The sequence below is a fragment of the Sorex araneus genome, chromosome 2 (assembly GCF_027595985.1).
Source record: "Sorex araneus isolate mSorAra2 chromosome 2, mSorAra2.pri, whole genome shotgun sequence".
NCBI lineage: Eukaryota > Metazoa > Chordata > Mammalia > Eulipotyphla > Soricidae > Sorex > Sorex araneus.
The window spans coordinates 324,951,604-324,975,935 of NC_073303.1; the positions used below are offsets into that span (position 1 = coordinate 324,951,604).

At 41.4% G+C, this 24,332-nt stretch overlaps 1 protein-coding gene across 11 annotated transcripts in view; it reads right to left on the reverse strand.

Annotated features, from left to right (window-relative positions):
- The window catches only part of PTPRM (protein tyrosine phosphatase receptor type M), an 853,909-nt gene that overhangs the window by 87,805 nt on the left and 741,772 nt on the right, over window positions 1-24,332 (reverse strand). For all 11 annotated transcript variants that reach the window (XM_055126601.1, XM_055126595.1, XM_055126600.1 and 8 more), the window contains 2 exons: window positions 9,065-9,141; window positions 5,392-5,428 (listed from right to left, as the gene is read on the reverse strand). In XM_055126601.1, coding sequence (XP_054982576.1) covers window positions 5,392-5,428; window positions 9,065-9,141 — 114 coding nt within the window. The remainder of the gene's footprint in view (window positions 1-5,391; window positions 5,429-9,064; window positions 9,142-24,332) is intronic.

The window sequence follows — 24,332 nt, forward strand, 5'->3', positions numbered from 1 at the left end:
TCTCAAAGTTTCTTAGATAAATTGTTTCAATCTTCCTTCCAAAGTATCAACAAGTGACTGTATTATAATAGGACAAACAAAACTGATTATAAAAAGTATATACTGGCAGAAACACAAACAAGGTCTTTTCAAAGATAAAGAAAATGTAACAAGATGATCTGGTTCCAAACACAGTGCTTTAATTTACTGACATTCCTAAGTAAAAAGTGTTCCTAGGAATCAGAGCTGAGCCTCCCTAAACTCAGCAGTCATAGATGTTGAATTTCCAAGACCACCCAGATAAGTAGCATTTTTGGTCATGCTATGAGATACCCTTTCTGCATGGCTGGGATATTCTAGTGCCTAATGGTATCCTGCAAAAGTAACTTCTGATTCATTCATATTCATCCAGCCATGTAGTCTCATTGAGAAGACATTGAGCATTTGTTTCATATCAGCCTGTCAGGCAGTAGGTGTGGATGAACTCTGTGACCCTTGTGGTGTCACACAGGAAGCAACACAGAACAGTGTCTGGCTAAGGGCAGTGCTGTCGGAGAGTCAGTGATATGTCAATGACTATCTGGTATCCGATTTTGTTCACTGGTTCCAACTGCTCACACTTGACATCCTGACACTGACCAAGCATCTGGATTCTCTGAGCACACAGCATGTTCTTACCACACTCCTAGCTCACCCGAATCCTACCTTTTCCTCTTCTAGAGAATTGGTGCCTTGACACCCAGTTCCTTCCCTCTTGTCAAGTGTGCCTATCTGACAGGACTGTCTACTCTACTGATGTGACTGTCTTGTCAGAATTCTTTCTTTTCTTTTTTTTTCTTTTTGGGTCACACCTGGATAAGCACAGGAGTTATTCCTGGCTCTGCACTTAAGGAATTACCCCTGGCAATGCTCAGGAGACCATATGGGATGTTGGAAATCGAACCTGGGTTGGCCGTGTACAAGCAAATACCCACTGTGCTATTGCTCCAGCCCAGTGTGTTGGCAGAATTCTTGGTCACCATTGCCACTAGTTCTGTGCAGCCTTGGTCTCCAACAGGTATCTGGATTTCCCGTGGGGACAGGGACATTCTGACTGCTCAGTGCCATATAGCAGGCATCTAAGATTGATTTCAATTGAGAGACTGAATAGATGAATAGATGCTAGAAAATTCTTTCTTTGAGTATCATGATAACTTCAAAGGAAGGGGATGATGAATTCTGGATCCATTTTATAAATGCTGAACAATGTGATTCTGAGGAGTGAATATTTTAAAGTTCCTATAAGGGGCAGCATGCAGATATCCAGAAAGGAGCAAAATCTGGAGCCTCTTCTCAGAGGTGAGGGTCAGGTGGTTCCCTGTGGTGAGATATTTGGAGGCTCCCAGAGGTCCTCCCTGGACACTGTGGGCACCTAGAAACACCTAAGTTCTGTTTTCACTCTGCTTCTCCCCATGAGTCTCAATTCTTTTATTTACAAAATGTAGCAAGTTAACATCTAAAATGATCACAGACTAGAAAGTACCTTAAATTAGTTATAATTTAATTTATAATTAGTACAAAGTCTTGTGCATATTGGATACCCTTTATTCAGTGAATGTCCAAGTAAAATTCCTGAGTTTTACAAAAAAGGTATCTTATGAACACAACTTGGAAGAAAGACCTGTGTTGATTCCTTTCATGAAATGAAGAAGAGGCATACTTTACAATCAAAGTTGTGGGGCTGAAGAGATTGTACAGAGGTAGGGGGCTTGCCTTACATGTGGCTGACCCAGGTTCAATTCCCAGCACCCCATCAGGTCCCCTCAGTGCGTCTAGGGTTGGTTCCTGAGTGCAAAGTCAGGAGAAACTCCTGAGCTTCACCACGTGTGTTTCCCAAACAAAAACAAAATACAATTTTTTTAAAAAAAATTCAAAGTTGTGATGGCTTTTCATTTGTTTGGTTTCTTGGTTTGTTTTTTGTGCCACACTGGGCCTTGCTCAGGGCTTACTCCTGGTGGGGCTCGAGGGAACCAAATGCTGTGTCAAGGATCAAACTGGAGTCAGCCACATGCAAAGTAAGTTTAAAATCAAGTTTTTGACATAATACTATATTTAGTATTAGGAAACATTTCTCTAATATATAGAATTAAATAAAACCCCAACTGACCCAAAGCTATTAAAATAGTCTGTAGGATTCATGTCTACCCCAGATAAATTTTTTTGTGTGTGGTTACTTCCTCGCTATTATCTCCAGGATAATTCCACACTAATTAATCTTCTTAAAGCACAGTTTTCATGAATACTGTGTGACTTAGAAGCATCCTTCCTTTCTCCATCCCTGCCTCTCTGTCTCTTATTAACACTCCCTAGTCAAAGCCTCCTTACCAGGTGTCCTTAGTTTGAGGACTAATTCTTTGCTCTTAGGCCCCCAAACTGAGTTTTGTTTTTTAATCTGGAGAGTAGGGATTTTTCAGGCTGAGTTTTGGTAAACCCATGAATGTCTAAGCTTCTCTATAAAACTGTGTGTGTGTATTCTTTTCCTGAATGATGATTTATTTCAAGGAATGACTAAAAGACTCCAGATGTCAGAGAATTGAAGACCTTTGCTACCTCAGTCTACCTTCCCAAGTGCCCTGGGCCTGAGTGCAGTTGAGGGCTTGGCTTCCCCCACTCCCATCTTGGCACTCTGACAATGTCCTTTCTTTCAGGTTGGCAGAACACCAGCCTGTCCTGCCTCCGCTTCCCCACCTTCCGAACCCTGAACTTTGGCTCCTGTGGAATCCCAGCACCTGTGCACACCATTTGATTGTGTCACGTTCTCCAGAAGTTTGTGGTGCTCTGCTGATCCCCCTGATGCAATAACGGTCAAATACCTCTGGCAGAATCCCCCAGCATTTCCTTCTGTGCGTCACCAGCTGAGTTCGCAAGGCAAGGAAGCAGGTCTGGGTGCTGGGCAAGCTCCTTCACAGACCTGCAGTGCTCCCTTCTGCAGCTCCCTGACATGATCTTTTTCAAGTTCCCCAACACAGATCTCCTAACGTAAGTTTGCAGAACAAAAGTGAACTACAATTAAAGTGTCTCTCATTTGCAAACCCTGTGGTCAGCAGGTGTGTCTCTGAGTCATTCCGGAGGATGCTTCCCCTCATCAGGAAGCTCTCCTGTCTCTGTGGTTCTATCTTTTGATGGAGATTATGATCATTCTGGTAATCTTATCTGCCTGCAGACTCAACTGACCCACCCCAGGAGCCCTGCCTTTGAAATCCCAGCTCTGCTCTGGCTCTGAGGAAGGCCTGAGAGCAGCATACATGACTTTCTTTCCTTTGATCCTGTGTGTGCCAACGCATAACTCCTGAACTTAGAGTTAGAGTAAAAACTGGCCAGGCAGATGTGCTGAAGTGAATACTGGGTCATCAATGTATCAGCCACCAGTGGAAAACAATTAAACAACAGATAGGAAAACACACCGAAAAGCCACATATCAAGTTTTAAAAGTTCCATCAGTTTGCAGGAAACAAACATAAACCCAAGTCAGTAATTCACAGGAAAAAAAGCAATACATTAAAGGAGAAAGAGTGAATAAATTTATGGCATGTCCTTATTGAAAGAACTTGGTGAAAATCTGTATCTTTCAAACACTTGGGAATAAGACTAGGGTTGTGAGTATATCGAACCATTCACGTAGCTTCAGATTGTAAAGAATTTTATCAGTGAAAAGTAGAGAGGTAGGGATAACTCCAGGAGCTGAAGTATGTGACCTGCACATGGATGTCTGTTTCCAACCCTGGTATCACATGGTCTCCTGAGCACTACTGAGAGTGATCCTTGAGCACTGTGATAGGGGTAGCCCTGAGTATTGCTGGCCATGTGGACATTTCTTAGCTGTCCTCCAATATGCTTAGTCAATAGTTGGCATGTTAAATATTGTTGAAGTGGTGTCATTCAAACTAATTCCAAGGGGCCAGAAAAAGTGACTTCTCTAGGGGAAATTTTCTTCAAAGATAATGTCCCTCAGGGAGACAAAAAATGAACAGAGAGAAGGAAGAATTGGGAGATTTCAGTTCTAGCCACATTAAGCTAGAAGGCCTCAATTTTGAAGATTCAAATACAGAGGGAAAAAAAGTGAGGAGATAGAAAAAATACAGCTGTCTGTGTATCTATCATTCATCTTGTTGAACTCTTAAAACCTGGTGTTCTCTCTACGAAAATATGGGTTGCTAATTCAGTCATGTTTTGTAGATGTACAGCCAAAATTTTGTATCAATTTGTAAAAACTACTAATTTTAAATTACCATTGGATTTGGGCTGGAGCGATAGCACAGCTGGTGGGGCGTTTGCCTTGCATGCAGTCGACCCGAGTTCAATTCCTCTGACCCTCTCGGAGAGATCAGCAAGCTACTGAGAGTATCTTGCCCGCATGACAGAGCCTGGCAAGCTACCCGTGGCATATTGGATATGCCAAAAACAGTAACAACAAGTCTCACAATGGAGACGTTACTGGTGCCCGTTCGAGCAAACTGATGAACAATGGGGTGACAGTGACAGTGACATTGGATTTATGAAATTAGATCTGTTAATGTCCCTTTCTTATAAGGGACATAAGAATGGCTGTGGAGAAGTAACAACGGGTTTCACCCAAAGCAGACTGATTCCATCTGGAAGCAGCACGAGGTTGAGGGGAGGGCACCTGGGACTGGACTGGAGGTCTTTGGCACATGTTTTTGCTCTTCCAGATGCATGAGCTCATGCCAAGGGCTTGTTTTCTGAAGACTGATGCAAAAGCTGTGCCAAGGCCCACTGTGATGACAACTGCTGGGCTCTCTCTAAATGTAACATTTCTTCTGACTAGCCAAGGAGCCACTTCTGAGTTTATTTCAGAAAAAAAAATCTGCTTGTGACATCATCACCACATAGTAATTCTCCTCCAAATCTCACCTATGCCACAAAATAGAGGTGAGATTGTTTCTCAATCACTGCATCTTAAAGCAATGGCTTATCTAAGTTTCCCTCACATGCTATCTCTATCTCTACAAATTTTAACTTGTTATTGTATGCACTCCTATACAGGTCACCTCATACATTCTCCACTACTCCAGAGAGAGTGACTCATGAATTCAACTTGCATCCCCTGTGGCAATAACATAGGTCCTTGCATAGACACAATTCAGGAGCTAAGGAATACCTATATATTTGTTTTTGCAAATGTCAAATTAATTCTCGAGGTGGCCAGAATTATGAATAGATAAAAGTGTTTCTTTTAATGATCTCAAGGTGAAGATCTAATGAAATGAGAACTGGGGATTATATGCTATGGCCAGAATTGCACTAAATAGTGCAATTTCATGTGCAAGTACCATTCTGAGGGAGAGTCAGATAGTACAAAATAATAAAGTAAGTGGGGGGGGGAGAGAGACATCAAGGCTGAAACAAACTTACCTTGGGTAGCAATATAATGATTGGGTCGATGATAACCCTAAAAATAAAGGAGAAAGAACAACTGATAAAGTTAAATCAGGAAGCAGCACAGAAGTCACATGTTAAGCCTGCCAAAATGAATACTCAGACTAATACCAGTAGCTGTATCACTTGAAAGTGCAATTACCGGACCCAGTACCACTGAGTTCCTCCTAATAAAAGAGGTGCATCAAACATAACAGTTCTGATGTTTGCACAAGGAATGCAAGTAGCAATCATACACTCACTATGAAATGATGGATGAGCATAAACACTAAAAATCTTATGGATTCTCAAAAATAACATGACCAAGACTCTTATTAGAGTGCAAACAGTCTGGGAATGTGCAATAGAATTTCATTTCTGTTTGGGCTGCTATTGGTAATGTGCTGAGGCTTTAGCATATATTCTGTTTTAACAGTATAGGCAGTTAAATGAATAGTAGTATTAAACATCATTTTTAATCACTGCTTATTTCATGTCCTGATGCTATAACAAGGATCAGAATTCAAAGAGCAAAAAAATCTGCAATATCTATTGTTTTTACTCTAACTCTATAAGAAGGGGGCAAAGATAAAAACCAAGACCAAAGAAATAAAGACATGAAGAATGTTATAGGATCAGTATCTGGGACAGATAAAGGCAACACCAAGAAAATAATACAAAGGTAACATAATTAGCATAATATGTCCATGAACATTAATATCTTCTTTCATTCCATGAGATTATCCAAAATACTATGCCTACAGTCAGCTAGAAGTAGGACTATTAAAGCTTGGGAATAGATTTTTCAAACGAATGCATATATGTTAAAATTTTTAATTTCTACTCTTAAGACAAGAAAATATTAATGAACAACAAAATCACATTCTTTCATATAACTGATAAGTTGTAGATCTTAAAACTATATGCTGACAGGTATTAAATGGAATTATTTAGGTAATCACTTCATTCTTGCTGTCTAATAAACACCACAAGGGCAAGACTGTGGTCTGACTTATTTTATGTCAGGAGAAACCCATTTGTTAAATAACCCACACACTCTACGAACAACTTGAGTTTTTAAACACACTAGTGATTTCTTAGCAGCATAAATACAACTAATGCCCTTGAAATGTTTTCTTCATTGGTTTCTTCCACTTCCCTAGCTACTCTTCATTCTTTAGTTCCGCCTTTCATTGTGGTATTAATGTTGGAATGATGAGCTCTATGACTCTTTTTTGGGAGGGTACTTTGTGGGCAAAGGGAGCGACAGAGCCAGCAGTATGCAGCAGCCATGGGATGCTGGGAATCAAATAAGGATTGGCTGCACGTAAGGCAGGTGCCTTAACCCCGTTACTGTCCTTTTGCCTTCAGCTATTGGACTCTTTCATTGGTTGAGACTCACTCCCTTGCTGTCTCATCCAGTCTACTGGCCTTCAGGCAATTGCTGCTGATGAGTCCTACCTCCTTCTAGGTGTGGCTTTCCTCCCGAATCCTCAGGTGACATGTACTGTCTACACGACATCTCAAACTGGATGTCTAGCATGTATCTGAAGCTTTAACACTTCTGAAATCAAACGCATTTCTTCTCTATCACCTGAGTCTGCTCCACCCGGTTGCCTGATGAAATAACAATACCATCTCTTGAAGACATCTTTAACTCCTCTCTTTCTTCTAGACTCCAGACCCAATCTGCTGGCAATCTCAGGGACACAAGTCCAAGACTGAACCTTTTCCCAACCTTTCAGGGTCACCAGCCAAACCAAGTCACCACTCAGTGCTCCCACAGCCATCGAGCAGGCCGCTGCTCTCACCCACCGACAGCTAGTCGTTCTCTCATTTTCCAGAACATGTCACTTCTCATTACGTCCTTCTAGCAGCTGTGCATTTCACAGCGAAGGGCAAGGTTGTTAAGACAATCGACATGATCTGTTCCTACAACTTCTCTCTCCTCCTCATCTATGACTTCCCTTTCACCCCACTTCAGTAACATCAGCGTCTGTCTGCTGGTTCTTCTTCAAATTCTCCGGTCATGCTCTGTGGCAATGCCTTCTCACATAACATCAGTCAGTTACTATAACTTATAGAGTTATAGTAAAGCTGAGACTTGATCTTTAAAGGTTATCAAATCACCTCTGATGTGATGCTTAATCTGACTGTATTTATCCCTCCCATCAGTGATTCAGCAACCACTTCTTAAAGTGCTTGCAATACTTCAGGAATGTGCCAGGTATATGGCATATAAAGATGAATAGCACACAGTTTCATGTCTGTTTTTCTCCCTCTGGGAAGGAATATTAGAGAAAAGTGTTTCTTATTTCAGCTTCTAAATTTAGGCATCTGGGGAGAATGTAATGGGAATCACATACCTCAGTAAACTTTTGCTGAACAAAGAATTAAGTGTTATGAACTTTATGAATAAACTTTGCTTTAATAAATATGAACTAACTTGAGTTGAGCCATTTTGAGACATTCTCAAAATGACATTGAGATCTTTATTTGATGACTTAATATTTACTATCCTCAGAGGGAAACCCAAACTTCCAATCCTTTCCAATCACTGTGTCACTGTATCACTGTCATCCTGTTGCTCATCAATTTGCTCAAGCGGGCACCAGTAACGTCTCCATTGTGAGACTTGTTACTGTTTTTGGCATATCAAATACACCACGGGTAGCTAGCCAGGCTCTGATGTGTGGATAGGATACTCTGGGTAGCTTGCCCGGCTCTCAGAGAGGGGCAGAAGAATCCAACCCAGGTCAGCCACGTACAAGGCCAACGCCCTACCTGCTGTGCTACTGCTCCAGCCCAACCTTTCCAATAAGCAATGAAAATATTCTTAGAGCTAATTTCAGATCAAACTTAGTATCTTTAGTAGGATTGAATACTATTCAACCAAGAAAATAGAATAATACGCATATCAATAAAACCCGACTGAGAAGTAGTTGAGAGACACTGAGAGTCAGTTGGATGGGCTGGCCCAGCACAGAGCTGCCCAGTGACTAGAAGGAAGCTGGAATCTATTTTATTTCAGCGTTGGGCTTGGAGATAATGACAACTTTTCCTTGAGTTTCACTATACTTTTGGTTTCATTCATTGTTTCAACTGGAAACATGCTGCCTCCTGGAGAATTTATTCTAACGTAAGATATTAAGTTAACATGATGCAGAATGAACAAAGAAGCAGTCATCAATAATTAAACAGCCTGCATATTTAATGCCATGTCTTGCGTGCCTTAGATGTCCTGGTTAACAGCTGCAGACTGCTTTGAAGGCAGCTTAAAAGTGCAGTGATGACAAGAGATGGCAAATCACCGAATCAGGAACTACAGAGTTTTGTCCTACTAATATGCAGACAGATTTTCTTAAGTGTTGGGTAATCTAAGTTGTTGACAAAGAAAAAAAAAAGAAATACTATTTTCTTTGTCCACATAAGCATGGAAATGCCAAATAAGGTCCAGGCAGCCCAGGGGGTTCTCTAGCAAATAGGCTGACTTGAGGAAGGAGCGGCCATATGTTCACCACCACCAAGCCCGGTAGTGTTTATGGGCGATGTCCATTTTCATTTGTTTGCTTCTGTAACTGGACCAATGGCTTCCACCAATCTTACAGCAGAAATGAGATGGGGTATGTGCTAAAAGAGTGGGGTTTGCTGATAATTTCAAAATACATACATCGATGTAATTTCCATTGATATAATCTGAGTTGGTGTCTCCTTCTAAGGTCTGCAGCCTCACCCGGGAATGATCATCTGCAAAAGATAAGGAGAAGAGAACCATTAACAAAAGCAATCTGTGGGGCTGCTCAGAGCCCCAGGATAATGCATACCACAGGGAGACCATCCATATGCAAGTTGCTTTAAAAATACACAAAGGATTAAATGCTATACAACGTGACACTTATTTTGCAGTTCAGACTGGAAAGGTCTGAAGACTCTGAATTTCCCCAAAAATCTCATTAACTTATTCTTTGATCATTTACAGACCTGGAGCATTGGCAAAGCTCTGAGACTTCTACCTAGAGTCCTGTAAATCACAACAGAATTATTTCTTGAATTGGTAGTTTGAGCAACTTCACTAAATCACCTACAAGCCCTGAGATTTTGAAGGTTGCCTATGACATCTACCCTGACAAATGATGGTTATAAACCATGGCCTGGCCTTCTGACAGGTGGACTGAAATTCAGCCTCAGTCATTACCTAGGAGCTCTATCCACCTCTCTGCACTGGGGACATCGGTGAGTAGTCACTGATCAGTCTTGTGACTACAGGCCGGTCAGTTATGCTACCCAGACTCAGCCTCTCATCTGGAGAAACAATTGCTTCAAATTGATTTGCTACTCCGAAGTGCTCCCAACTAGTGCTCAGATGATCTGGGGCTACTCAGTATGACTATCCATCAAGCAGGCCCACAGTTCATTACTGGGTCCCAAAGCTGTGGTGTATTCACTTAACCTCTCTGTACTCTCTCTCTGGGCCCAAATTGGGTTGTTTTAAGGATGGAACAAAAAGAGTTGGCCAAGCATGATGGCCCACACTTTACGTATAGTACAAGAGCTATGATTATGGCATTAATCAGCTGGAGTGATAGCACAGCAGGTAGGGCATTTGCCTTGCCCGCGGCTGACCCGAGTTCAATTTTTCTGTCCCTCTCAGAGAGCCCAGCAAGCTACCGAGAGTATCCCGCCTGCACGGCAGAACCTGGCAAGCTACCCGTGGCGTATTCGATATGCCAAAAACAGTAACAAGTCTCACAACAGAGACAATACTGGTGCCTGCTTGCTTGAGCAAAATCGATGAACAACAGGATGACAGTGCTACAGTGCTACTATTGAGGCACTGAATCACTCGCTTGAAAACCTGAATTTTTATTATAGGGACATTTAAAAGTTCTGTTCTGTCTATATGAGCAGTAGCATCTTGTTCTGTATGCCATTTTCCATTCTGCCTGACACCCTGCCCATAGATTAGTGCCTGAAACACAGCATGCTTGTCCCCATAACATTTCCAAGTGAGAGCTTTGTCTTCAACATAGTAAGTGAATCTTGTATTTTATGGGGAAATAGTACTTAACACTTGTGCCTTGGTGGGTTGGGCGGGTAGATAGAGAGGGGCACTGAGATGGGAAGCAGCTACCGTGGTGGAGGAGTGGAACCCTCTTGGTCATAGCACTGCACAAGAGAACCTCAAATAAAATTAAAAAAATTAAAAAGTATTAAAATTTGTTTTGGGAGTGGAGAGATAGCTCAAAGGTCTGGAGCACATGTGTTGCATTCAGATAGCCTGGATTGGATCCCTGGAGACACTGTTCCTGGGACACTGTCAGAAACAACCCTTGAACAATGATCAGGGCATTGCCCTGAGCCTCCGGTATGGTTCAAATACCAAAAACATACAAAAAAAAAAAAACAAACCAGGAAACAAAAAAGAAAAGGAAAGCAAAAATTTTTAAAAAACATTGTTTTCCTAAGAACCCTTTCCATTCAAACTTACACATGAAAGCAACTTTTATTTACTTCTGCGTATATATTATTGCAATGACGTTGACTGACGTACAAGCAAACAGCTTCACAAAGTTGGTGCCACACACCATAGCCAAGAGCTGGTTCCACGAGCCCTATCTAACCACTGCTTTTACCTTCACTCAGTACTGGGAGGGAATGAGAGTCAGCGGCTCTGAAAGTGACGTGCTAGCAGGCTCTGAGGAGAGCAGTCCCCTCCAAAATAGAGGCCCAGGCCACACTAACTCAGTTCAACACTCTGGTAGGGTGACTGGTGAGAAACAGCACTGGCTGAGGCGAGATCCAGGAGGCCTGAGACAATGGGCCACTCTTTCTGATTGGGCCTGTTCTTAGCTGGGCAAACATTTCACATTGACCCATCAGAATTTCACCTCCTGCTGGATGTGCTTTTCTTGCTGTTTCTGAGAGTGTGGGCAGAAGGAAATTGGGTCAGGTTGCTAACATTCACAGCAGTTGCTAACTCACAGCGGACGGTTACAGCACTTCCAGACAGGACCTTATGATGAATTGAGGCTCAGTGAACTTGGTTGGAAATGTGGTACAAAGGGGGCCAGATAGGAAGAACATAAGGGCCTGGGAGGTGGCTCTGTGGCTTAAAGCGCTCCTTTGAGAATTCAGAACTGTTAATTCAATTCCCAGAGCTGCCAGCATCACTGAGGAGGTCCTGAAAGTTACCCTGTCTAGGGATTCCTGACCAGGTAAAACAAGTATATTTTTAAAAATAAGAAAATTCTTCAGGGAGCCGTTTCTGCCTGCCCTGGTAAGCAGGGAGTATTGGAGGTTGTTTGTGCATGAGCTCCCGGGTTAGCTGTGTAGGTCAGAGCTTGTGGTTTTTGGAAAGATGCTTCATCTCTCTGTTTTCAGTTTTCTCAACTGTAAGATGTGGATTGAAAGTACTCACCCCAATCTGTTTATTATGAGTACTAAAATAACTCACCAAAATATACGCAGACAAAGCCTGGGTAATTGTTGGTTGTTGTCATTATCAGGTTCTGGTGTAGACACTCACATCTTTCATCTTACTGTCCTGAGAGCTGACATTCCAGTGACAGCAGTTCAGAAAAGGTTACATTTGGTCAGAATCCAGGATAACCTCTGTTAGAACAGATTTCCTAGAGCACCTTGCGCCTATTCCAGTCTGCCCATGTGGTGGGGGAAGCGAGTCCTGGGGCATTGGGGCAGATATGGACTGTACTGCTTTTATATCTGTTAGGAAAGTCAATGCATGCACCAGGTCTTTCTGGGTGATGTGACAAGCCAAAGGAGCTCCCCGGATGAAAGATGCTACAATAGAACTGATTGGTGGTTATCCGACGCACATCAGACTTTCAGTCTTCTCCAAAGGGAGACTAGGTCTCAAGGGCCATCATTTCAAAGGAAGTTCTGGCACTCACAGCTCCTGATGGATGGAAGCAGAGCTATCTCAGGATCGACTGTCTTACTGTGCCAGTGAATCCCTCTTTCACACTTTATTTCTCCTGAGACCTCAGGATGAATGCTGCCCGCTCTCCATGACTTACCACCCTGGGCAATAGCAAGTGGTGCTGTAATGTTCTCATTAGGGACGTCCATCTCTAACCAGACTGCTCTCTCCTCTCCCAAAAACAGAGCCTGGGAAGTAGCTGCCCCTCCTCATCCCACCATTTAGTTATCTCTCCCTCCATTTTTCTAAACTTGGTTGCTCCTTCTTCAAATTCATTTGCTCGATTCTTTCATCTTAGAAAAACTCACAAGGCACTCTTCTGAAGGGAATTGAGATTGCTTTCATTTCTCTTCACTTGTATGGCAGCATCTTCCCATTAAAGTCGACTCTAATAGATTTTAACCTCTTGGGCACAGTGTCTATTCTAAGGGCATCCTTCCCAAAGGCCACTGTGCCCACACCGGGATTCCATTCACATACACAGCTTGAAGAGTGAAGGGGTTCAGCCAGAAACATGTGAGCATTTAACTTTTGGCCACGCACTCACGAGCCAGGTGCCAGAACAGTAACTATGTCAACAAAATAAGGGCAGAACTAGGTGCAGGTGAAGGTTGCTGGAGCTTTCCAAGGATTGCTTGTTTTGAATCTGAATTTGGTAGTGATGTTATGAGTGTTTGCTTTGTATCAAATCATATAGAGATTTTTGTACACCTGTATTTCACCATTCACAAACAAAACAATCTATTCTGAGGACATTCTGCTCAGTGAAATAAGCAAGACACAAAAGAACAAATACTGTATGATCCCATTTATATCCAGCATCTAAAGCAGCCAGACACACAGACACAGAGGGTGGAGTGTTGGCTGCCAGGGCTGATGGAACTAAGCACAGGGAGTTATTCTATGGATGTAGAGTTTCAATTTGGATGAGTAAGTTTTTTGTGAGTGGGATTCCATAATAAAGACAAGTAGTGACTGAAATGCAAACATGAAAGTTCATCACAAAGACTAGTAATGTCACTCAACTATGGACCTAATGTTTTTTTTTTGTTTTGTGCATTTGACATCAATAAAAAAGTACATTTTCTTTACCCTACCCCACTCTTGCAGAACATCTATTTGTTCTTCACTGTAACTGGATGCTGAGGGAAATAGCACTTTTGAAGGTGGGAAGAACATCTCATAACTTGGCAGTTTCAGAGGCTTGGGAGTTCCTAAATAAGGGAGATTCCTAACTAGGGTGTTCTAAGTCAGAATGGCATTTTATAGTATACTGTTAGAGGACAGCTGTCATAAATTATGACAGTGTCCTGAGAAGAGTGTTGAAAAATTAATGAAAAGAGAAGTTATGGAATTCACATCATTGATATAAAAATAGCTCAACATATGCAAGTCAATTAATAAATCTAATCAATAAAGGGAAAGATAAAAATCATATGATTACATCAATCAGTGAAAGAAAAATTTTGACAAAATCCAACACCCATTCATGATAAAAATCCATCAACAAAAAGGAAATGCTATTAAGATAGTAACAGCCATTTATAATTACCCCACAGCTAGTATTATACTCAGTGCTGAAAACTAAAAGCTTTCCCTCTGAAATCAGGCACAAGACGAAATGTCCACTTTCCCTGCTATTATTCAATGTAGCTCTGGAAGTCCCAGTGGCAGCAATTAGGCAAGGAAAAGAAATCAAAGATATCCAATTGGGAAAAGAAGTCAAACTGTCACTATTTGCAGATGACATGATAATATACATAGAGGACACTATGGATTTCACTAAAAACTTTTAGTCACAGTAAATCAGTATGGCAAAAAAGAAGACTAAAAAATTAATATGCAAAAAATCTGTTATACTTCTATATTCAAATGTTAAACTAGAAGAGAAGGAGATAAAAGTACTCCATTATATTATCTCTCTTGGGAGAAAAAATACTCCATTAAAAATTGTGTTCAAAAACCATAAAGTATCTAGGAATCAACTTAACAAAAGAAGTGGAAAAACTTTTTGTGGAGAACTATAGGTCATTGAATAAAGAAATAGAAGATTAAAAAAATATTCCATGTTCATGGATTGGAAGAATCGACATTGTTAAAATGGCCATACAACCTTAATTGTTACACAGGTTCAATACAACCCCATCAAAATCACTGACATCCTTCAAGGACTTAAAACAACCACTAATAAATTTGATGAAACCATACAATACCCCAATAGCCAAAATCATTCTGAAAAATCATAAACTTCTTAACTTCAAAAGTGATCAAATCAGCATGGATGGACTAACCCAAGGATGGACTGGGTTAGATTTGAGACTGTGGCCTGTAACTGAGAGCCTGTGATAGACTCTCGGATATAAGGTCTCAGATGTATTATCTCAGCTAATCCATGAAAAAAGGGGCCACGTACATGAAGTAAAGATAACCTCTTTGACAAATGGTGCTGGGAAAATTGGATAACAACAGGCAAAACCAAACAAACAAATAAAATCCTGGCTCCATATCTCAGCTTATCCCCCTTTTCCTGGAAATATGAAAAACATCCTTCAGAAACAGCAATAAGTCGAAAAGTATCATGGTTAACCAGATCGAGCCAGTAAAGGAGATAGTGAAGGAGTACACAAATCTTGCCTCCAGCATTCAGCCTTCTCCAAATTTCTACTCAGAGGGCTTCTAGTGTAAAAGGCTGGATTCTCAGCTATCTTCCTGTAAATCAAGCTCTCAGTTGGCTATAAAGGTAATAAATATAGACTACAGGGGGCAAATAAATCAGTATCTATGAACTCACTGCTATATTTTCTTGAAATATTCACTGTGAATCAGATGTCAGCTAAGAAAACATGTACCAATCATCCTTTTAGGAAAACTCAGTTCCATTTGTGGTGGGTAGTGGTGGTGGTGGGGTGCCACTGTAAACAAAATAGCATCAAGTGACTGAGAAAATGCCCCAGGACATTCGTGGCATTGGTAACTATGGAAATCACTCAGGCAAAGGATGAGTAGAAAAATCAACTGCTCTCTGACTGGTCCCTGTACTCCGGGTCCACTTTGAAGGTTGACTGGATGTAGAAGCCAGTCTCAACGCAGAGGTCTACCATTTGGAGAAGAAGGAGGAAGAAGTGTGGAGAACCCAATTGCTCAGGTTTAAATGTTTGGAAAGTCCAATGTGTTATGTCACCGGTATTCCCAATGCAAAATAAACAAACAAGCACAGACCGATTATTGACCACAAAAGGTAAGGGACACGACTACAAGGATTCTTGAATGTTACTGGAAAATACAGCCTGATAAGGCTGAAAAGACCTATACAGTAGTTCTAATTTACCATTCCAGTTTATCTCCCACTATGACTATCTTTTCCGGATTTTCTAAATTAATTTCATGTCGATATTATGTAATGAATGAAAGTAATGACACACGGAGTCCTCTGGTCTTAGGCTCCCATATGTATTGTGAATTTAGGTGCATGTTTTGAGAGTTGCTGGATTTCATCTGTTAAAAGGGGGTAACACAGGGAGGATTTCAGAGGATGGAGAAACCAAGTGGGAGAATCCATGTTGAGTAAATAACATAGGGCAGTTAGTTCCCATTAAAAAGTAATTATACAGGGGCTGGAGCAATAGCACAGCAGGTAGGGTGTTTGCCTTGCATGTGGCTGACCCGGGTTCGATTCCCAGTATCCCATATGGTCCCCCACGCACTGTCAGGAGTAATTCCTGAGTGCAGAGCCAGGAGTAATCCCCGCACATCACCAGGTGTGACCCAAAAAGCCAAAAAAAAAAAAAAGTAATTATCCAGGAGCTAGTAAGGTCTTGTACAAGGGCTAAGGTCTTGTCTTCTGTGTAGCCCATCCTGGTTAGATCCCTGGGAAAGAGTAGCCCAAACTGTTTTCAGAAGAACCCCTGGGAGGGAGTGGCCCAGTTCCCGCCCCAACTAAACCCCAGCAGCTGCTTCCACATCCCAAAGCCACTGCCATACCTCCAGCTGGACTTCCCAGTTAAATATTCTGGATTTTCTGGTGCCTGCGGCTGTGGCACTTCCAAACTCCTTAACACTAACAGTATTAGCACACCAGATTAAATGGGATATAATGTAAAAGTCAACCGATCTCAACTAACCGAATATTAACACAGAAGGCTTATCTAGCAACATCTTAGTAAACCCCCAGATAAGGACACAATGTCCCCATGGTAAGATACAACAATTTTCAGAATCTCTTCTACAGAAATATTTTTTGATCATTCCCTTAGCCACTTAGTGGTAACAAACAATATAAAACATTGGGTGGCCATGGGAGCATGCTTGAGGGGTAATTGGGAAAATGGAGACAATGGTGGAATGAAGGTGACAGTGGTGGTGGGATTGGGGTTGGAATATTGAATGCCTGTAACAAATCATCATGAACTATTTTGTAAATTGTGGTCTTGAAATAAAGTGGGAAAAATATAAAGAATAACCAGGAAAAGGGTTTGATATTGACTGAGTCCTTCTTAACAACTCTTAATCCCTTTACCCATTTTGATCATTTTTCTTTCCATTCCTATTTGTGTCACTATCACTTTGTAGCTGTATGACTTTGGATGCGTTATTTAACCTCTCTGTGCCTCAGTTAATTCAAATGTATTAAATATGGCAGCAGTTATGAATGGATAAAAATTGAATACTGTCTACCTATAGATTTCCGTGGATTTTGTGAATTAATGTAAGTAATAAGTTTGCGTCTAGTACAAGAATCATATAAATGTGAGCTGTCACTTGTATCATTAGTGCTAATCAGTTAATTCAAGATCTGATCATTGCTTTCACCTTAACTATATTTTTGTGTTTTTTTTGCAGTCTCTCAAAGATACCTTTATATTTTTTTATTTTTTTAACTTTTTATTAAATCACCATGTGGAAAGTTACAAAGTTCTCAGGTTTATGTCTCAGTTATACAATATTCAAACACCCATCCCTTCACGAGTGCCCATAGTCCACCACCAAAAACCCCAGTATACCCCCTGCCCCCACTTCATTTGCTCTTTACCTTGATTACATTCCATATTTCAACACAAAACTCACTATAGTTGTTGGAGTTTCCACCCAAGAGAGACAGACCTACTACCAAGGAAGCATTTGATAATTAGTTTTCCATTGCTGGGAATGAAGAGATATGGAGCCCCACTGCTCCAAGTACATAACTATTCTTCTCCTTTTTTTTTTTCCCTTTTTCCTTTTCCCTTTTATTTTCCACCCTCATCCCCCATCCCGCGCCTCATAGTATGGTGTACGCCATGCCGCAACGGCCGGCGTGGGGCTTTTGCTTAGTTCACAGTCCAGAGAGGTGGCTGCTACATTAATAACCTTCAATATTTCAACAAAAACTTACTGTTATTATTTGGAGTTCCCCCCCCCCCACAAGTCAGACCTGTTCAAACGGAACCGTTTTATATAGCTGACAATTATAGATGTTAATTTGGATTTCTGTATGTTAATTTGGATTTCTGTATAAAGTCCAGGGAAAATTCTACCAGAAATTGCATATCCCAGTTTGCAGTCCCAGTGCATTGTTATTAGAAGCTGCGCTGGATGCCCGAAAGTGTTAGGTCTCTGGAATCAAAGTCTTTAGGCGCAGAGGGTCCGTTTCCCTCTCAGCAGCTCCGAATTTATCTGGGCCCTTAACTATATTTTTGCCTTCAGCCTCTTTCCCATCTAGCAAATTAATTATGAGAACTAATTTTCTCAATCACAATTTCTTCTACCTACCCATCATGTTGAAATCATCAATAAGGAACTACCAATGGTGTTTTTATAAAACAATGGAGATTCTATGATATATTCATTAAAAAGGACTGCTCTGCTTTTCATTTCTTTATTTGGAAGGACCTCTGTGACATTCTGTAGAGTGGGGTAGAGTAGGATGGAAAGCAGCCTGCCTGTATGTATCTATTTACAAGATGACACAAAGCATTGAGTAGGAGTGTGGCAAAGGATCACAAAACGGAAGTGGGATCTGTGGGATGGTACAATTAGCAGGGACATTTCTTTTCATCTTTAAAATTTTGTGTTTTATCTCAATTATCCACATAATTTGAACTATTCTTGATCAGAAAGAAAACAATACATCTATTTTAATTAAAAATAAAAGAAATGCAGTAATGGCAAGGAACTGTAAAAAGACAGATAGGGGAACAAAAGAGAGAAATGAACTGAACAGGATTGGAATTTTGGAAGATTTTTAACAAAGTTTTCTTCACTACACACATTTTCTTTATCATTTATGAATTGCTTTCATAATTAAGAAGATACCTATTAAGTCATGAATGACTAGAATGTGATCACAATTCAAGTGATATTTATACTTTAATAATACATAGTTCAATGTTAATTCAATAGAAATGTAACCAACTGTGCCATTTGAGAATAATAAAACTACTTAAAAGGACTGGCTTCTTTTGAAAGACTTCAGTACATGAATCAAAGCAAAATGAGTATTTGGGGGCTAAAAAAAATAGTACACAGGGGGCTGGAGCAATAGCACAGCAGGTAGGGCGTTTGCCTTACACACGGCCAACCCGGGTTCGATTCCCAGTATCCCATATGGTCCCCTGAGCACCACCAGGGGTCATTCCTGAGTGCAGAGCCAGGAGTAACCCCTGTGCATCGCCAGGTGTGACCCTAAATAAATAAATAAATAAATAAATAAATAAATAAATAATAGTACACAGAGTCAAAATCTGTTATTCTTTCCCTTGTGCATGAGTGCACCAATCAGTTATGCACGAGCATGTGCACACACCTGTATTCATGCAGACATGAATTTACACATGCATGCATGTATGTTTCATACATTATCAGTAGTGTAATTACAGACCCAAGTTATGTGTCTATGTTTTATTCTGTTTCTAAAGGATATACTTCTGCCTTTTGGGGGGTCAAGTACCATTATGTTCAAAGTATCTCTAAGTATTTTCAAATATCTTAACATTTTCATATTAAAAACAAGAATATGGGCAATAGTGGTGCAAATGCAGTTTGTATGTGACTAGATATTATCAGAGGCAGAAAGAATATGTCATTGATCATCCTTCACCTCTAACCAATTCTCTCTTTCTGCTAACTATTGATGGGCTATATAAGGTAAAACAGAATTACAATGATCTAAGTAACATTTGCCCTCTGAGAAGAAACTCAAAATTAATTTCAATTAGAATTGATTTCTGCGAATAATGGCTTTGCTCCTCTGTGGTTACTCTCTTGCCAAGAATCTCTGCTGCACTGGTTTCAAGGAGTGACATGTGCAAGGACCCGGGACTACTGGCCACGTCACTCCTCTGCCACTGCAGCTGGGACTTCCCACTTCTGTCCACCCCTGTGCTCGGGCCCAGCCTCACAGGTTCTGGATAAGGAATCTTTGAGTTCAATGATGGCTCTGCTATTAATTCAACGTGCTACTAGTTCAATCTTGCTTTATTTCTGGCATTTTTTAAATATATATCTACACATTCTGTCAAATATTTTTACCCCTCCCTAACACCACCCCCTGGTTCCTGGTAGGATAGCTGTTCTTAATTCTGCCTGATTTTTCAAGAGTTTTACCCTTGGCCCACCTAAACATGCTATGTCCATTTTTCTCTATTATTCTTGTTCACCTCAATTTTGCTACCCAAAATTGAGTGTACTTTTGTCTAACTAAACTCTTGCTCTTTTTTTTTCCTTTTTGGGTCACACCTGGCAATGCACAGGACTTACTCCTGGCTCTGCACTCAGAAATCACTCCTGGTGGTGCTCGGGGGACCATATGGGACCAGGGTCGACCGCATGCAAGGCAAATGCCCTACCCGCTGTGCTATCACTCCAGCCCCTTGCTCCCTTTTTTGTTCAGTGTCTTTAGACCTAAGCTGGACCATTGCAATAGTGGATTTCTCAACTATGACATAGTTTAGCTGTTTACTGAGTAGAGAGAAATATTATCAACATTATCATCTTTATCATCATTTTTGGTTTTGCAGACCACACCCAGTAGGGCTCAGGGTTTATTCCTGGCTCTGTGCTCAGGAATTAATTATCCCTGGCACAGCTTGGGGGGACCATATGCGACACCAGGACTTGAACCCAGATCAACTATGTGCTAAGCAAGTGCCTTACCCACTGTACTATCCCTGTGACTCATGAACTAAATTATTATTTTAAAATAATCCTGGAAGAGCAAAGTCTTTAACATGGGGCATTATCAGGAGTAACTGGTTAAAAGAATCAGGTAGAAGATTTGGTGAAAGGTTTTGCTCTAGTCTTAGTTACCATTGCACAAGAGAAAAGTAAGAGGAGGTAATCCCAACACACATGAAAATCAAAACTCCCATAACACCTTCTGTCCGTGTTAAGCCCAGGACTATGGGTTCCCAAGCGGTGAAATGGATAGACATGAACCTGATAATGCAAAAGTAGAGGGAGTTTTATTCAAGTTAACTGGGGTCAACTATCTCACCCACAGAGTGGTCTACTGATAGTGACCCCGACCTCCAAGTGCAAGTAGTTTATCTAGGATTTGATTACATAAGCAGTACATGCCTTATTGTTTCAGAAAGAAATCTTATTTAGTTACCAAACAAAGATGTTTTGGCAAGTATCTAGGATATCTAGGATAACAGTGGTCAGACAATAGTTAAACAATAGTTTCCACTAACAGTTTATGGTTTCATATGCTACTCATTCTTTTAGGGTTAACAAAGGCAATTTCTGGGGCATTGTGAGAATTGATTGACTGAACCCATTTATTGGGCCCAGGTGGGTTCAGGTTGGCCAGTCACACATTGTTTCATTGCTGGGAAACCAAGACTGTTTCAGTTCCAGGAACTGAACCTGAGGCCTACTTGATTTTGCTGATTTATGCCTCCTGTCATGGTGCACTTGTCATGATATCAGTTTCGCCCTTACATCTGCTCCTTCAAAGGTATGTATCCTCACAGACACATCTTACTCACTTGCCTCCTCAGACTCCCTCCACTCATTCAAAGTGGCTCTTGCTCATTGTATGAATGATCTTCATGTGGTGACATCAGTCTTGACTACACCAGGCCTTCCAGCAGGACACCAGAGATACCCATGGGTCTCCATGATGGGAGGTCTCTTTGTCCATGATGAACAGGTTTGTCTCAAGACTTGCCTTCCCTCCAGGCTGCATCCTCCATGCTCCACCCTTTGGCAACTTTATCAAAATGGCTTCAACTGCTACCGATCACTGATCTGTTCAATCCACTAATTTATACTCTGGTCCAGACCCATATTTTTGTGTTCCTGAGAATCTGCATAACTGCCTACATGGCATCTCCTTCGAATATTTCAAAGGTATCTCAGTATATCTTCAAGCTGAACTCATTAAGTTTTTCCTACTACAAACTCCCATGGGCCCTTGGACTTCCTTCCAAGTTTTTTTCCCTACAGTATTATCTCCTGCCCCACCATCCCTTATCTTTTAACAAAGACTCAAGCTCTCCTGTGCTCTAGAAAGCTTTGCAGCTCTGGGTCTCTCCTACCCACCCCCATGCCTGAGTTCCATCTCTCCATAGCCCTTCCTCCTCCCTTCAGACTCTGGGTTCCCCTAAGGGAATGGACCATCACCTGGTAAACCCTGTGGCTATGTCCTCCTGTCAGTGAGCATTCATCTCCAGAGCTCAGGGAGATGGAAGGTCCCACATCTCTAGAATAAATCCACCCTCATTACCTGTTCTCACAGTTTAGTACCCCTGGTCTTTGTGATCCTTCATTTATATTTATTTCCATAAACATTAGATTCCTTTATACCGTCAGTTGAGCTTTTCCTCCCTCACTGGAAATCTCCTGCGTGCAGAGCTGTGTCTCTTTCTGCAGCCTGGTCACCCTGTGTTCATCCCTTTCCCCCCTGGGTCTCTCCCTCATGCTGTTCAAGCGACACTGGAAACTTTGTTGTGCCGCCAGGTCACTGTGGGGTGGTACATCTTTCTCAGGGCCACTGCCTGTCCCAGGTTCCTCTCCTCACCCGTCAGGTGCTGGTTTGATCTGACCCCAATGAAAAAATATCAACCTCTGACCTAGCTGACTCCCTTATTCTCTGCGACATGCCCCACCTGCTGATGAATATTCTATCTATCTGTCTATCTATCTATCTATCTATCTATCTATCAATCTATCTATCTATCAATATATCTATCTATCTATCTATCTATCTATCTATCTATCTATCTATCTATCTATCTCTATGTCGGATAGCTTTCTCATCCAGTTTATTTATAATTGCTTCTCTGTTGCCTTCACAACATTAAGCATTCTCTGTGTTTTGTTTATTCTCAGCTCCCTATTTTTCTGAGACATAATTTAATTCCCTGGCAGAGAAGCTGGCACATAGCAAATCAAGGGCCACAATCAAAAGGGAAGGGCCTCCAAGTTTTGGTTCCTTATCGCCAACTGCCAGTCCCCAGCAAAGAGCATGCCACAGATTGAAGGAGCTGCAATTAGAAGGGCAATTTTTGAGGGACTAATGACCACTGGGAATACAAGAATAGCTGGAGGGCTATGGTGCATGTGTGTGTGTGTGTGTGTGTGTGTGTGTGTGTGTGTGTGTGTGTATGTGTGTGTTTGTGTGGAGGGGGGCATGTAGTGTGGTCTGGTAGTGGTGGATGGAATGTGATTTTATATTTGGAAAGGGCTGGTTCAGCAAGTTTATTGTGTAAATAAGGGGAAACTTTGAGTTACTTAAGAGCAAAAGCCAATAAACAGCTTTTAAGCACCATTGAAACCATTTTATATGCAAACGCTGTTGCAAAACAATGGATGTCATCATTATAAGCGCCTCTTATGTTCTTCGAAAAACACTAACAAGAATTTCTAAGATAGGCCGACTAATTTCCCAACTTCTCAATCCAGTAAGTGGTGTTATTCCCTAGGCTGAACTCTATGAAGCAGGATTCCCAGTTCCTGCAATGAACCCTGTATTTACATATATTTTAGCAGGTAGTGGAAAAGGTAATACTTTTCTCCATGTCTGTCAAGTAACTAGCAACTGTGCATACACATAAGTGTGATTTATGCAAGTATTTTTATGGCCAGCGGTATAGATCAGGGGTCAAGGCACATGTTTTCAATGCATAATACCCCATGTTTGATCCCCACCAGGGGGCAATTAAGCACCATTAGGTGTAGTCTCAGATGCCACTAGTATTCCTGAGTGGTCCTGGCGGCCCCCAACACTGAGAGCTCTGAGCAGCATCCCAAGGAAGGGCGAGAACATTAGACCACTTGGCCAGGTTGGCTGAGAATCACTGATGGGGACCTTAGGGTCCCTGAGCAGTGCTTGGGAGCACCTTCCACCAAAGGGAAAAAAATATTTCTTTTATTTTCATTCCTCAAATCCTTCCATGATTCTAAAAGTATCTACAGTTTCTCTTGACTTCTGTAACTAAAGACACACAGAGAGCCTCAGATAAAGCAGGTCTGAAATGAATATTCATGAACTTATCTGGGCAGCTTACTCAGGACTCCCTAGGAAACAGCTCAACCTGGGGGTTCTGACAGACAGACAGTGGGCCAGGGCTGGCACCAGACATGGCTAGCTAGGATTTAAGCCAGGAGCGGTGATATTTTCACAACCCATATGTGATATCAGAGTCATCCTATTTAGCTGGGGTGAATTAAGAATCTTAACTGAGGACCTGGATATCCTGTTATAAATGCACTTATAACTGTCAGCCAGGTGAACTGAGTGATCAAAATCTCAGGGTAAGCCAGAATTGAGTCTTATGGACAACTGTATAAATAATGTAGACAGGTAGAGCTTTTTAGAAATTAGTGGAAAACTAGAGGAAAAGATAACTATCAGCAATAGCAGGGATGAACCCGGAATGCATCATGCTAAATAAAATAAGCTAGAGATAGAAACATAAACCCTGCATGGTATTACATGTGGAATCTGAAAAACTCAAGTACACAGAAGCAGAAAGGAGGGGCAGGATCAGAAGCAGCGAAGGAGCTAAGGGCAGTT